This window comes from Rattus norvegicus, chromosome 20, assembly GCF_036323735.1.
Source record: "Rattus norvegicus strain BN/NHsdMcwi chromosome 20, GRCr8, whole genome shotgun sequence".
Lineage (NCBI taxonomy): Eukaryota > Metazoa > Chordata > Mammalia > Rodentia > Muridae > Rattus > Rattus norvegicus.
In genome coordinates, this window is record NC_086038.1 from 30985271 (window position 1) to 30998654 (window position 13384).

General features: G+C 45.3%; 1 protein-coding gene across 3 annotated transcripts in view; it reads right to left on the reverse strand.

The window, feature by feature from the left end:
* Window positions 1-237: 237 nt before the first annotated feature.
* The window catches only part of Srgn (serglycin), a 36789-nt gene continuing 23642 nt past the window's right edge, over window positions 238-13384 (reverse strand). For 2 of the 3 annotated variants that reach the window (XM_006256484.5, XM_039099046.2), the window contains exons 3-4: window positions 5383-5527; window positions 581-1281 (exon numbers count right to left, since the gene is read on the reverse strand). In XM_006256484.5, coding sequence (XP_006256546.1) covers window positions 963-1281; window positions 5383-5527 — 464 coding nt within the window. In that variant the 3' untranslated portion in view covers window positions 581-962. Of the gene's footprint in view, window positions 1282-5382; window positions 5528-13384 lie in introns of all 3 variants that reach the window. The other variant, NM_020074.3, reaches the window with a different exon arrangement.

The following is a 13384-nucleotide window of genomic DNA, read 5'->3' on the forward strand; positions in this document are numbered from 1 at the left end:
AGCCTACAATATCACATACATACATATATATACACATACACATTTTATATTGTGTTAATTCATATTGCATATTATCAATTATATATAATTTTATATTATTTATATTATATATCATACATCACCTATATCAATATATTCTTATAAAATTGTTGTATATTAATATGTATAATGTGTATATATATATTTGAAAGGAATTATTCCCTGGACTAGAACAAGAAATCCCAGACAGCTCCCCCCTTTGGTTATGTTTGCTTTAATGGAGTAACGTTTGAACCTGAACAAGCATCTAGGAAAAGGCAAAACATTATGAGGCATTGAGACCACAACTCTATGTTATTTGAGGTGTTAATGTTTCTAACTTTACAACCCACAACATTTTTTTTTTTGGTTCTTTTTTTCGGAGCTGGGGACCGAACCCAGGGCCTTGCGCTTCCTAGGTAAGCGCTCTACCACTGAGCTAAATCCCCAGCCCCAACCCACAACATTTTTAGATAAACAACATTTGGTCTTCCCCGTCATATCCAATGGCCATAACAGAATATATACCCCTCACCATGTAAACCACATCACATAGCCACGGTAGGAGGCCACTGTGTTTCATTTTATTTTCTTTTTAATCACATAGGAATATATCTTTAATTCACAATGGAACACTTTAGGTATGAAGTATTGTTCATCAACTTGCTATCAAAATAAAGTTTTCGAAACCAGTATGGCTTTTAAAGTTATGATTCAATACACATATAGCTGCGGATATTTTCCAGAACAATAAGATAGATAACAGCATTAAAGCATAATTCCTTATCAATTAATGAGGAAAGGGGTAACAGGATTCAAGAGTCTTTTCCAAGCATTTTAAATTTTCTGTAAAACTTTATCCTGAGACTGCTCATTTAAACGTGGTACACAAAGTATACTGAACACATTGTTTCATGTGGAGGTGGAGAAACAGACGGTTACTTTCATATAATAAAATCTCCTGGTTGTTCTTGGTTTTGCTCGGTGAGCATCCTATCAAAAGGCCCATAGTTGAAATAGACAATATTGTTTTCATCTGTTGGCTGGTATTCCCATTCCATGTCAGCTAGGGAGCCGCTTCCTGAGCCAGAGCCCGAGCCGGAGCCAGAACCCGAGCCAGAGCCAGAACCGGAACCGGAGCCGGAACCTGAGCCGGAGCCAGAGCCAGAGCCAGAGCCGGAGCCAGAGCCAGAGCCAGAGCCGGAGCCGGAGCCAGAATAGTCATCAGAAATGGGGAAGAAATCATTCGGGAATCCTCTCATCCTGAAATACAAAGAAAAAAAATGTAAAGTTCTACTTATAATGTAATTTCAATATTTTAACATAAAGAAATAAGCTAGGTAGGTAGTAAGGTCAGAACTTAGAGTCATCCTTCGATCCATAGTGAATTGCAGCTAGCAAGGGCTACCCAAGTCCTTTCTCCAGAAAAAAAAAATGGCAGGGGGTGGGCAGGGGAAGTAGGGGACAACATGGAAATAAATTCAGGCACCCAGTTGTTCAAGTTCAAAGAGTTAAGATCCACTCCAACGCTTCAAAACAAAGAGGCAGTGCTGAAGAGACACCTCGGGGGTTTAGAGCATTGCTACTCTTACAAAGGAGCTGGGTTTGGATCTCAGCGTCCACACAGAGGCTCACGATATCTGTAACTCCAGTTTCAGCTCTTCCAGCTCCAGGCATGCATGTGGTGCAAGCACAGACATGCAGGGAAGCACATAAAATAAAAACTGAAAGGCAACAAACCAAGTTTGCTTCCGTTTCCGCTCCCCATACTCGCTGACGCCACACTGACCCAAGGCACGCCCATGTGAACAGTGTTCATTTTTTGTTTGGTTTTGTTGGGTTTTTGTTTTGTTGGTTGTTGTTGTTGTTGTTGTTGTTGTTGTTGTTGTTGTTGTTGTTGTTTTCTTCAAGGGTTTCTCTGTTTAGCCCTGGCTGTCCTGAAACTCGATCTGTAGACCAGGCTGGTCTCCAACTCACAGAGATCCTCCTGCCTCTGCCTCTGTGCACCTCTGTGCGCCTCTGTGCGCCTCTGTGTGCGCCTCTGCCCCTCTGCCCCTCTGCCCCTCTGCCTCCCAAGTGCTAGGATTAAATGTGTGCACCACCACCCCTGGAAAAGGTTATTAACCTTAGCAGACTAGAGACATTAAATTTCCTCTCCCAAGATATAAAACTTGAATCTGTAGTCAGGAGCTAAAAGGTGAAGCTGCGGGGGGGGGGGGTGTTGGGAAGAGCAGGGGGCCGGGGGGGGGGCTGAGTTAGGTGTGTTAGTTGGTTAGATACAGTTAATTCATTCTAATGAGCACACAAAAACCAGAGCAGGGAAATGGTGCAGGCTACCCCATCCCTGGCTAATCCAGTAAAGCCTGGAATGGTGACATCCCACCATGTGGGAGACAGAGGCAAGGGGTGACCATAAATTTCTGGCTAACCTGGTCTACAGATCAATACCCTGTCTCAAAAACACAGTGGAAAGAGGGTTGAATGTTGTAGCCTGTGAGTCATTCTCTCCAAGAAAATCACAAACCATAAGTCTGTAAAACTGGTCAGAGTTATAGCCAGTTGTGCATATTGTCAAGTAATATAATTGTTGAGCCCTGTCGTCATTGCCTTAGCTCCAACAGAGTCAGAAAGGTGAGGTCCATGCTCAAGCAGCTAATAACATAGTGGAAAAACAATCAATTAGGAAAACAGTGGGTAGTGCAGAGACAGACAACCAAAGTCATCAAGTGGGTCAGGAGGCTGCTTCAGCCCCTCAGAGCAGAGAGCTGGCTTCAGACCTGTCAGTTATTAACATGCAGATGGGATTGAATGGTATGAGGTCACCTTGAGGAAACATGAGGCCCAAAGCAGAGCCAGGACTGAGCAAAAGTGGGGGCTGGAGAGATGGCTCAGTGGTTAAGAGTCCTGAATGTCTTTCCGAAGAACCCAGGTTCAAATCCCAGCCCCCACACGGCAGTTTACAATTGTCTCACTCCAGTTCCAGGGGATCTGACCCTCTCACACAGACGTACACGGATGCAGAACAGCAATGTAAATAAAATTAAAAACAAACCAAAAAATGATCAAAAGGGAAAACAGCTACGGAAACAACCTGGGTCAGGTGGATGGATGGTAGGAGCCACAGAAGGAACTGTTTCAAAGGAAGCAGTCGGTCAGTCATTCTGAAAGGCAGGTGAAGAGGTCAAGAGACTCTAAAAGTAGAGATGCAATCAATAGAGGAGTCAATCACCAGGCACTCAGGATTGAGGGCAGGAGCAGAGATCCAACTGTGTGTGTTGATGGGCAGGGGTGGGGGTGGGGGTGAGAGTGGGGGCGGGGGTGGAGGTGGGGTGAGAGGTGGAGTCAAAGCAAGCATAAGTATCCCTTCTATGAAGTGCTGGTGTGACAGGTATGGTGGCACATGCCTTTAATCCCAGCATTTAAGAGGTGCAGAAAGGGGGCTGGGGATTTAGCTCGGTGGTAGAGCGCTTACCTAGGAAGCGCAAGGCCCTGGGTTCGGTCCCCAGCTCCGAAAAAAAGAACCAAAAAAAAAAAAAAAAGAGGTGCAGAAAGGCAGATATCTATGAGTTCATGGCCAGCCTGGTCTACTTAGCAAGTTCCAGGACACACAGGAAAGCTTTAAAGTGAGATGAGACTCTGTCTCAAACCAAAAAAAAAAAAAAAAAATCAATCTAATTCAATAAAGAACAGAGTGGAGAAGCAGCTATAGAGGTAAAGTCGAGGGAGGAAGTCTATTCGGTGTCAGGAAGCATAGTGATGAAAGATGGGGGATACAGAGAGGCGCCGGAAGTCTGAGACAAGGTGGTGGGTACAGGGTACGGGAAAACTCTGAATATTTAACAGGAAACTGTCTGAACGTGGTGAGATAGAGACGTGAAATCAACAAGAGATGACCAACGGGCATCTTCTCACACTAGCCAGCAAGATGGCTCATCAGAGAAATGTGCCTGCTGCCAAGTCTGACGACTTAAGTTCAATTCCCCGGACAACAACTCACTCCCGTAAACTGTCCCCCAACCTCCACACATACAGTGAGGTGTGTTCATGCACGTGAATACACGCGCCCAAGTGAAAAACCAAAGTATGCCTCTTCTAGGTCGTAGAAGATGACTTGAGACAAGATATGTAGCCCAGCCTGGACCTGAACTCACAACAGCCTTGGTTTATCCATTCAGAGTGGTGTGTCACCATGCCTAGGTGACTTTGGGTCCTAAAAGTATTTATTTGTATGTCATTGTGTGGTGGCTTGAATATGCTTGGTCCAGGGAGTGGCACTATTAGGAGGTGTGGCCTTGTTGGAGGAAGTGTGTCACTGTGGGGATGGGCTTTGCGCTAGCTGCCTGAGGAGGTCGGGCTTCCAGCAGCCTTCTGATAAGAGGTAGAACCCTCGGCTCCTCCACCCCCATGTCTGCCTGGATTCTGCCATGTTCCCACCTTGATGATGATGGAATGAATGTTCTTGGTCACGGTGCCTGTACTCTGCACTGGAAACCCTAACTAAGGCACATTGCTTTTCCAGAACATATTGAGTGGCAAGTCGTTCACAAAGTAAAACTAACAATTATACAGTAATGAAAAATAGAAAAGATGAGGCAAAGCCAAACTTAATTTCAGTACTTAATAAATGTGTTCCAATTAAGCACAAAAAAAAAAAATAAAGAAACAAAAAAACCCAAAACAACAACAACAAAAACCAGCTATGGTGCTGTGGTAGCACACATCTTTAATCCCAGCACTCAGAGGCAGAGCTAGGCTGATCTTTCTGAGTTCAAGCCCAGCCTGGTCTACATAGCAAGTTCTAGGCTAGCCAAGGGAGCCTAGTTAAAATCTTTTCTCAAAAAAAAAAAAAAAAAAAATCTAACTCAACTCAATTTTAATATATCAACACTTTATTTGCCTAAATAAAATTATATTCAAGCCTTTCCAACATAGGTTGGGGAAAATAGTTCCTAATGTTTAGTGCTGCCACCCACAAGAAACCCTTATAAAAACACAGATGAGGTTGGGGATTTAGCTCAGTGGTAGAGCGCTTGCCTAGCGAGAGCAAGGCCCTGGGTTCGGTCCCCAGCTCTGAAAAAAAGAACCAAGAAAAAAAAAAAAAAACACAGATGAGTCCGTGCACATTGGCACATCTCAGGCTCCAGGCACATTGCTCTCTGTGAAGCAGAAAACGGAATTACCGCATCAAGAACCTGAAACCCACGCAGGCGCTCCTGTGAGATGGAAGAAAGTCCACTTACGGGTTGGGGATTTAGCTCAGTGGTAGAGCGCTTGCCTAGGAAGCGCAAGGCCCTGGGTTCGGTCCCCAGCTCCGAAAAAAAAGAACCAAAAAAAAAAAAAAAAAAAAAAAGAAAGTCCACTTACAAAACAGGATCGGTCATCGGGGGGCCAACGTTGGATTCCTCTGCTATTAGGTCGAACCGTGGTCCTTTCTCCTCAATGCAGTTTGCAAAAATGCCATCTGGTTTACAGCGGACCCATTGGTACCTGGCTCTCCGAGCAGGATAACCTGTCCGAAAAAGGAACCCATGCGGTGGTAAGTATCCTTAGAATTGGTTACATTGTCTCCAATGAGGTAACTAAATGGATTCTAAATTTGGCAGAAGGTTGCAGGCTTTATGTCCAACAATGCCGCTGAAGGACTCTGTCATTCACAATAGCAACTGGCTCAAGAGCACAATAGCGCCAGCAAGGTGGCTCGGTGGGTGACAGTGTTTGCTGCTGAGCTCGAAAGATCTGAGTTCAGTCTCCAGGATCCACGTGATGGGAGGGGAGAACTAACAAGTCGTCCCACAAAGTGTCCTCTGACTTAGGCACATATACACATACATGTACACACGCAGACGTATGCACACACCAAGGGATGCATCTCTCTCTCTCTCTCTCTCTCTCTCTCTCTCTCTCTCGCACATGCACACACACACCACACCAAATAAGGTACACACCCAGACATAGAAATTAAACAAACAAACAGAATAAAAAGGAAAACATCGGGCTGGAGAGATGGCTCAGCGGTTAAGAGCACTGACTGCTCTTCCAGAGGTCCTGAGTTCAAATCCCAGCAACCACATGGTGGCTCACAACCATCTGTAATGGGATCTGATGCCCTCTTCTGGTGTGTCTGAAGACAGCAACAGTGTATATAATAAATAAATAAATCTTTAAAAATGAAATCATGTTAAAAAAAGAAAAAGCCAGCAAACCACTGAACTGAGAATAGGACCCCCGTTGAAGGAATCAGAGAAAGAACTGGAAGAGCTTGAAGGGGCTCGAGACCCCATATGTACAACAATGCCAAGCAACCAGAGCTTCCAGGGACTAAGCCACTACCTAAAGACTATACAAGGACTGACCCTGGACTCTGACCTCATAGGTAGCAATGACTATCCTAGTAAGAGCACCAGTGGAAGGGGAAGCCCTGGGTCCTGCTAAGACTGAACCCCCAGTGAACTAGACTGTTGGGGGGAGGGCGGCAATGGGGGGAGGGTGGGGAGGGGAACACCCATAAGGAAGGGGAGGGGGGAGGGGGATGTTTGCCCGGAAACCAGGAAAGGGAATAACACTTGAAATGTATATAAGAAATACTCAAGTTAATAAAAAAAAAAAAAAAAAGAAAAAAAGAAAAAGAAAAAGCTAGGCTCCCAGCGCCATGGTCACAGCTCTCCAATGCTGGTCTCCCTGATGAGGACAACACCGATCCTTTGCTGAGAGTAAACCCCTTGGAAGGAGACTGGGTCACCTCTTAGGACCGCTCTAGTTCTCAAGGTTACGGTGAATAACGGACGCTATGGCAATGAGCTCTTGATTCAAGTGGGATGAAAGCCAATCAACACAAGACTTTGCATGTTGCCCATGGTCAATGCATTTGACCATTTTTCACCCACCTCTTGATCCCCCCCTCCCCGCCCCCAGGCATCTAGTCTATTGTATTGGCTGAGGGTGTAGAGCAGCCTGTTGTCCAGCAGAGGGCGACATGTTCCCACCTCCGCTGTCAAGAGCAACTCCAGCCGATAAAATCTTAGTCAACTCAGTCTAGGTTGAATGCTGCTACAGTATCGTGTTTCCTTTTCACTTCTTTTTCTTTTTTCTTTAGTAGCCATATTTTCTTAAGTTAAAAAAATGTAAAAAAAATTAAGTACATTGTGCTTGAGCATATTAAAACATCAGCATGTCACGTGTAATCAATATCAAACTTATAAACTGTTTTAAACCAACTCTTCCAACTGTGCATAGTTTGAACTCACATGTCAATCTAGACTCCGTATATCTGGGGTTTCCTTGTTTGTTGTTTTTCCTTTTTTTTTTTTTCTTTTTCTTTTTTTCGGAGCTGGGGACCGAACCCAGGGCCTTGCGCTTCCTAGGCAAGCACTCTACCACTGAGCTAAATCCCCAACCCCTTCCTTTGGTTTCTCAAGACAAGGTTTCTGTGTGAAGCCCTGACAGAAATCTGTCTGCCTCCACCTCTCAAGTGTTGCTGTTAAAGCCCTGAGCTATCAGCTCACTCAAAAGTGCCCGCTGCTGGCTACTGGACAGGAAAAGACACTGCCCTCTGCAAGTGGCCCATGCCCTGAGAAAATGTGAACTTGGATGGAAAGTTCTACTGAAGAGCTAACTGGATGTTTTTATTTCCCCTTCAGGGTCAAGATCAAAGACAGTGCCTCAGGCATCCTCTGCAAGGGCTCTACCGCAGAGCATCATCCTCCGACCCAGAAACAAGGGGGCACCCCAGTCAATGACTGAGTCTTCCCACCAGTGAAAATGAAAGGAAAACTGCAGTTCTGGCCGATTAGCAAATGTATTTCTGAAACAGAATAGATTCCCCCAGAACTCAACATATTTAGGAGATGGGAAAGTTGTTCACAGGGCCAACGCCGATGGTTACACAATCTGTGTCCATACTCAAAACCCAGCCGTGTCAGCTGGAGAGTGAACTGTATAGTAACTGAATCGTAATAGAATTGCTTCATAACTAATGAAAGGCAGGGGGAGGCAGCCAAGTTCTTGCCTTCCACGCACCAAGCCCTGAGCTCCTCCCCCAACTCTGCACAAGACAGGTATGTTTCCATGGACTGGAAACAGAGGCAAGAGTTCAAAGTCATCCCCAACTAATGTTCAGCTCAAGGTCATCATGAGCTACCTGAGGCCCTGTCTAACAATAAGAAATCAGCTGGGAGGTCGTGGCTAATTCCTGCACTTGGGAGTTAGAGGCAGATTGAGCTTTGAGTTTGAGGCCAGCCTGGTCTATAAAGTGAGTTCCTGAACAGCCAAGGCTATGCAGAGAAACCCTGTCTCAAAGAAACAAAAAAGAAAAAAAAAATAAAAATAATAAGAAATCAAAGCCAATCAAAGGCTGCTTGCAAATGCCTGCGGTCCTAACACTTGAGAAGAGCAGAGGGTTGGGGATTTAGCTCAGTGGTAGAGCGCTTGCCTAGCAAGCGCAAGGCCCTGGGTTCGGTCCCCAGCTCCGGAAAAAAAAAAGAAAGAAAAAAGAGAAAAAAAAAAATAAAAGAGAAGAGCAGAAAGATATAGAGTGGCCACAGGTTCAAGGCCAGGCCAGTCTATAAAGCAAGTTCAAAGTTATCCAGGGATACATGCTGTGGTTCTGTCTCAAGAAAGACACAAACAAACAAAAGGGGAGGACTCGGTTACTAAAGGACTTGTTTTACACGCACAAACACTTGACTTTTATCCACGAACCTACAGATGGGAGGTCTGGTTGTATCCACTTTTAACGGGGAAATCCCTGGACCTCTCTGGCCAGTCAGTCTAACCAAATTGGTGAGCTCCAGACAAATGAAAGAGTTGTCTCAAAGGAGATGGACAGTGTTCCTGGGGATGTCACTGAAGTTGTCCTATGGCCTCCCTGTGTATGTGCCTGTTTGCCCAAATACAACACATGCTCATGTCTTTTTTTTTTCTTTTTTCCCCCTCCCCATCCTCCCCCCAACATGCTCATGTCTTATGCTCTCTTATGAGCATACATTAGTGAAATTGGAGATACATTAAAATACAGAACACAGTTACCGATAACGGATTCCTGACGTAGCTGTTCTTGGGCGTGGGAAGGCTGGGAGGAGATGGAGTTCTGGCTCGGGAAGCTGTCAGAGTATCTGGACTTTATCTTGCTTGAAACACTACAAATCTCGAATGATCACCACTATTTGTTTTGTTTTGTTTTTATACTGGGGTGTGTGTGTGTGTGTGTGTGTGTGTGTGTGTGTGTGTGTGTGTCCATGTCCCAGGGATCAAAATCAGGTCATCAGACTTGGTGGTCACTGGGCTGCCTTGCCAGCCATTAAAAACAATTTTTTTATTAACTTTTTCATATGACATATTTTGATCATGCTTCTCCTCAACTTCTTCCCCACCCAATTTCATCTCTCTTTCCTCTCTCTCTCTCCCCCCTCTCTCTCTTTCTCTCTCTCTCTCTATGTAGCTTTGGCTAGCCTGGAAGTCACTATGTAGGCCAGGCTGGTCTCAAAAATCACAAAGATCGGGGCTGGGGATTTAGCTCAGTGGTAGAGTGCTTACCTAGGAAGCGCAAGGCCCTGGGTTCGGTCCCCAGCTCCGGAAAAAAAGAACCACAAAAAAAAAAAAATCACAAAGATCCACTTGCCTCTGCCACCCCCCCCCCCCAATGCTGAGACTAAAGGTATGTGCCACCACACCTGGCCATTTTTATTCTTTAAGACAGAGTCTCCCGGGTTGGGGATTTAGCTCAGTGGTAGAGCACTTGCCTAGCAAGCGCAAGGCCCTGGGTTCGGTCCCCAGCTCTGAAAAAAAAAAAAAGAAAAAAGAAAAAAAGACAGAGTCTCCCTAGATAGCCCAGGCTGCCTATTGAGCCCAACCCAAGAATTTACAATCCTGCCACAGCCTCCGGAGTGCTGGTATTATAGGAACACGCTACTATGTATGTGATAATCACAGTTTTCACATGAAAGGGAGTCCTCATATGGACAGAAACACTGTCTCCCTCAAAGGTCCCATTCACAGCTGTCGGGCCTGTGGACTGATGACATAGCAGAGTCTAACGAGGAAGCCCCCCGCCCCCCGCCCCCACCCCATATTCTCTGCACACACTCAGTAGCCCTGCCACCTGGGGAAACAAGCAGAGCAGCCCTCTCAAACAGGCCTTCTATCTCCACAGTCTGCCCTCCAAACGTCCCACCACATTGAAATTTACTAATTTCCTATTCTTCTGGCCTCCCTGGCACTCTTGCCAGAAAAACTTAAGCAGAAAGGAGAGGAGACCAAAAAAACAAAAGGAGAGATGGGGGGGTGTGGGGAGAGAGAGAGAGAGGCTCTTCCAATTCATTAAAGGGGGGGGGGGCTGGAGAGATGGCTCAGCGGTTAAGAGCACTGACTGCTCTTCCAGAGGTCCTGAGTTCAAATCCCAGCAACCACATGGTGGCTCACAACCATCTGTAATGGGATCCGATGCCCTCTTCCGGTGTGTCTGAAGACAGTGACAGTGGACTTACATACATAAAATAAAGAAGTATTTTCAAGAAAGCGTTAACGTTCAGGCAACTGCCACTATCTGTATTGGAGCTACTTCCTGTTGACCTATCAATGGCGCAAGACGGGCAAGCTTCCCCTCTGTGGCGCAGTTTGGCAGAACTATAAAAAGCTCCAAGTTTGCTTTCAGTTTGCTCTCAACTCTACAGGAAACATAGCAAAGGCTGCAATGGAAAAAAAAAAACCCCACAGGGATCTGTGGTTAAGAGCACTGGCTGCTCTTGCAGAGGACCTGGGTTCAGTTCCCAGCACCTACTTGGCAGCTCTCAACCATCGGTAACTCCAGTTCTTAGGGCTCAGACACTCTCTTCTGGCCTCCCTGGGCATCAGACATATACCTCATGCACAGACGCACATACAGGCAAAATCCTCTTGCACATAATAATAATAATAATAATAATAATAATAATAATAATAATAAATTAAAGAACTTGTCTGATCCTCGAGGAGTCTAGAAACTTCTGACCAGGAAACTGAATGACATATTAGCTCACTCTAACAGGCCTTGGGCAAACCTCACCCATATTTAGCAAGGGGCTGATGTAAGGAGCCTGTGAGACAGTGGTTGTCAGTTCCAGTCAGTTCTCGTCATAATTCCTCCCTAGGGCCAGAGTGATGATTGTTATTGGGCAGTGATTACAAAATCACTTCACCAACAGCTGTGCTCACGCGTGGACCTGGTATTGTTCCTTTGAGTGTGTGGGGCTAGCCTCAGCCCCTTGTATTGTTCCTGTGTGTGTGTGGGGCTAGCCTCAGCCCCTTGACCACACCTGCTCATGCATTTTTCATCTTGTCTCTTTGTGAGCATGTTGCTTTGTCTGAGGCAGGGTCTCAGATAGCCCAGGGCTTACTATTTGGCTGGGGTTGGCCGTTAACTTCCGATCCTCTTACCTTCGGAGCCTCCACCTCTCAAGTGTTTTATGAGCATTAAAAAAGATAAATAAAAAGGTAATAGAATGTAGGAGTAGCGGGCCTCCTTGACAGTTCCCTGGAGCCTCTATTAAATAGATTAGCCATCACTGTTATCACCCACATACAAGTTTCCATGTACTCGATACCATTTCACACTGTGGTTTTAGCTGGATTTGTAGAAATAAGTATTATGTTATGGGAATTATTTACACATAAGGAAGATTTTTTTCATGTGAACTTTTTTTTTAAAGATTTATTCATTTATTATATATAAGTACACTGTAGCTGTCTTCAGATACACCAGAAGAGGGCATTGGATCTCTTTACAGATGGTTGTGAGCCACCATGTGGTTGCTGGGAATTGAACTCATGATCTCTGGAAGAGCAGTCGGGTGCTCTTAACCGCTGAGCCATCTCTCCAGCCCTCATGTGAACTCTTAATCTACAAGTACCTCCAATCTGACCACATTGGAAACATGGTCACTGAAGACGAGACCATTAGGGTGGCCTTTGTCCAACATGGTTGGTGTCCTTCAAAGGAGAGGATAATGGGGTGTGGGAAGGGGGGCGCTGTGTGAAGACACCATATATGAACTAAAGAGAAAGGTGTCAGAATGAAGCCAACATTTGTGGGGCAGGCATCTCGGATTGGTTTTAAACTCTGGTACTGTGTGCGTGTGGAAACCAAATTCCTGTTACGTTTTGTTTGTTTTGTTTTTCAAGATAGGGTTTCTTAGCGTGCAGCCTTGTTTTTCCTGGAACCCGCTTTGTAGCCTAGGCTGGTCTCGAACTCAGAGATCCTCTTGCCTCTGCCTCCTGAGTGCGGAGGTGACTAAAGGTGTGTGTGTGTGCCAGCATCACCCGGCTAAATTTCCGTTGTTTAAGCTACCTGGGGGGTTGGGGATTTAGCTCAGTGGTAGAGCACTTGCCTAGCAAGCGCAAGGCCCTGGGTTCAGTCCCCAGCTCCGAAAAAAAAAAAAAAAAAAAAAAAGAAAAGAAAAAAAAAGAAAGAAAGAAAGAAAGAAAGAAAAAAAAGCTACCTGGTCTATAGTGTTTGTTCAAGGTCGTCTTCGGCTAATAGTGAATTCAAGGAGCTGGAGAGATGGCTCAGTGGTTAAGAGCACTGACTTGCTCTTCCAGAGGTCCTGAGTTCAATTCCCAGCAACCACATGGTGGCTCACAACCATCTGTAATGGGATCCGATGCCCTCTTCTGCATTGCACCATTGATTCACACAGAACACTCATATATAAATAATTATTTTTAAAAAAAGAGTTCAAGGCTAGCCTGGGCTAAGTGATTTGACAGAGGAAGTGCTATCGAATCACACCTGGCATGGCACAGCAGGACACATAGTGTCATTGCTGTAGTGGCTTATACCACTAACTCATGGCCAAGCACCCATGTTCACGTTCAGAGATGAGCATGGGGCATTGAGCCAAGAGCCCCTTGGAAACACCCTAGATTTTTGGTTCATTCATTGTCTTTCTTTGCTTCCGTTTCTAAAATGAAAGCTAAATCAACCATGACATAACAGACAGCCTCATCCACACCCTCTCCTCCCTTCCCCTCCCCAGGCTCTTTGGTTTTTATTTGTTTGTTTTTGAGATAGGGTCTCTTTGTGTAGCACTGACTGTCCTGGAACTGTGTAGACTCTGCTGGCCTTAAATTCAAAGTTCTTCTTGCTTCTGCTTCTTGAGTGCCTCATAAGCCACCCAGCCTGACTCCTTCCTAATTTCTTGCTCATGATGAAATATACAAAGATTTGTTTTCAGTGTAATTGACGTTTCTGGGAACTTTTGCAACTGAAAGGCTTACATACACATCTCTGGTAGAGATACACCCAGAGCCAACTGGTCACCCCGGGTGTCACAAATGCGAAATTCACGGTTGTCTATCTTGTCAGAGCACATGGTTCCTGGGGACTCATTACTTC